We start from the raw sequence: 2,054 nt of genomic DNA, 5'->3' as shown, positions 1-2,054 counted from the left end.
CTTAGTACACACATGATTATCAGGTGTGCCTACAAACTTGAACTCTAGAATCCAAAAAATTTCAAAAAGGAAATCTGGCCCAGGCCTTCCTTTAGGGACATCTGAGCATGCACCACCCCTCACCCCTTCTTCCCAAATGCCTCAGGTGTGGCGATACCACCCTGACTTCCTGAGGCAAGGAGTAATGAAATCTTCCCTCTCCAGCAGGCTCAGCCTCCTCCGCAGTCCTGGTGCCCAGGGCCCTGGGCTCACCTAGGCTTCTGGGGTGGCCGATGACCAGCAATAGCAACAAACCAACACTGGCCAGCACACGCATAGCCTCCATGCTTCGGCCTCGCACGTCCTCCCTCCCTGCAGGCTGCGAAAACTCTGGGGGGAAGGCGGGGCAGCGCTCTTTATTCCCTCCCGTGGCGCCTATGGGCAGCACCTGCCGTGGCGCCTGGGTTCACAGGTGTCCCTCTTCACGATTATTTGATCATTGTGAGCTGCTGCCACTCTCTGGTCATCCCTGCTGTCACAGCGCCCTGCCACCCAGCCTTAGAGACTGGCGCGAGGTGGCCCAAGGGGCGGCAGGGGTGCTCACACGTGTGCAGAGGTTCCTGCCAGCAGATCCAGAACAAGCCAATCAGTGGCCTGGAACGCTTAGCCCTGCGAATTCTGTCTCAGATTGGCGAATGCGGTTCAAGCTCAGGGGCAATGAAGCTGGTTCCCCACAGGAAACACAGGCAGGACTGCTGAAAGGCGGAGGCTCATGAAGCTTAGTACAATACTGCCACTTCTAAGAAGCTTGTTGAAGCCCTTCACCCTCTAGAGTTTTCAAAGAGTGAATAGGAAAGATCAAGCTCGAGCTGACATCATTTTCTGCGTGGCAGTACTGTCCTCCATTTCAGCAGAATGGGCCAAAAGCTGTAGAATCCATCATTTAAGATGATTAAAATCAATCTATTGGTGAGATGTCACTGTTTTCCTTGAATATTATTTTGTAAGGCTGAATTTAGAAGGCAAATAAAGCCTGAATTTGTAATGGTCTTACATTTTGTCAGAAAATCAGGGCAACGCTAAGTGGACATTCTATATATATCTCAAATAACCTGGCCACCAGTCCTCCAGTGCCAGTTGGAGGATTTTACTTTCAAGTGCTCTATTTTACTTTCATGTAAAATAGAAATAAAAGCTTCTTGAGGTAGGCGGGTACATAAACTAAGGGAGACAGGTGGGAGATGAACAGGTAGATGGGAAAACAGAAGGCAGTCAAGGTGGAGATAATGTAAGCACAGGTACAAGCAGGTGACAATCTACTGGGTACAGTGACCTCTGTGACTACAGGAGAGAACAGAGGGTAAATGGACACCTTTTGATGAAAAGCCTTAAAAAAGTGAATGATGCCTGGCGTTGTGGCATGTGGCCTATAGTCCCAGCTGCTGGGGAGGCTGAGGCAGGAGGATGGCTTGAGCCCAGTTCTGGGTTGAACGGCACTATGCCAATCTGGAGTCTGTTCACACTAAGTTCAGTATTAATATGGTGACCTTCGTGGAACAGGGCACCATCAGGTTGCCTAAGGAAAGGTGAACTAGTCCAGGTCGGAAACGGGGCAGGTCCAAACTCCTTGCAGTTCAGTAGTGGGATCTCACCCATGAAAAGCCACTGTGCTCCACCCTGGGCAACACAGCGAGACCTTGTCTCTGAAAAGAAAAAAAGAATTTTTTTTAAATGTGACTGGAACTCAAACTTGAAACATACATCTCAAACCTTCTTGTTTCATGAACCTGAAAGCGGTTTCTGTGATTTTTTTTGCTTTGGTTTTTTTAAAACAAGGTCTCACCCTATCACCCAGGCTGGAGTGCAGTGGTCCAATCTTGGTTCACTGCAGCCTCAACCTCCTGGGCTCAAGTGATCCTCCCATCTTTGCCTCTCAAGTAGCTGGGACTACAGGAGCACACCACCATGCCTGCTAATTTTTTGTATTTGAGGTGTAGTTCACCATGTTCTCAAGGCTAGTTTCTGTGATTCTTATGTCCCGAGTTCCACTACACGAAAAAGCTCTGGAACTCCAC

The 2,054-nt window shown here is 49.1% G+C and overlaps 1 protein-coding gene across 1 annotated transcript in view; it reads right to left on the bottom strand.

Annotated features, from left to right (window-relative positions):
- The window catches only part of OVCH1 (ovochymase 1), an 85,656-nt gene extending 85,340 nt beyond the window's left edge, over window positions 1-316 (bottom strand). Inside the window, 1 exon segment of the mRNA XM_011979579.1 lies at window positions 253-316. Within this exon segment, the coding sequence (XP_011834969.1) occupies window positions 253-316 (64 nt within the window).
- Between the last annotated feature and the right edge of the window lie 1,738 nt (window positions 317-2,054).

The sequence above is a fragment of the Mandrillus leucophaeus genome, unplaced genomic scaffold, assembly GCF_000951045.1.
Source record: "Mandrillus leucophaeus isolate KB7577 unplaced genomic scaffold, Mleu.le_1.0 Scaffold203, whole genome shotgun sequence".
Taxonomy (NCBI): domain Eukaryota; kingdom Metazoa; phylum Chordata; class Mammalia; order Primates; family Cercopithecidae; genus Mandrillus; species Mandrillus leucophaeus.
The sequence above is the reverse complement of the archived record's forward strand: the minus strand, read 5'-3'. Positions and strand labels throughout refer to the sequence as shown.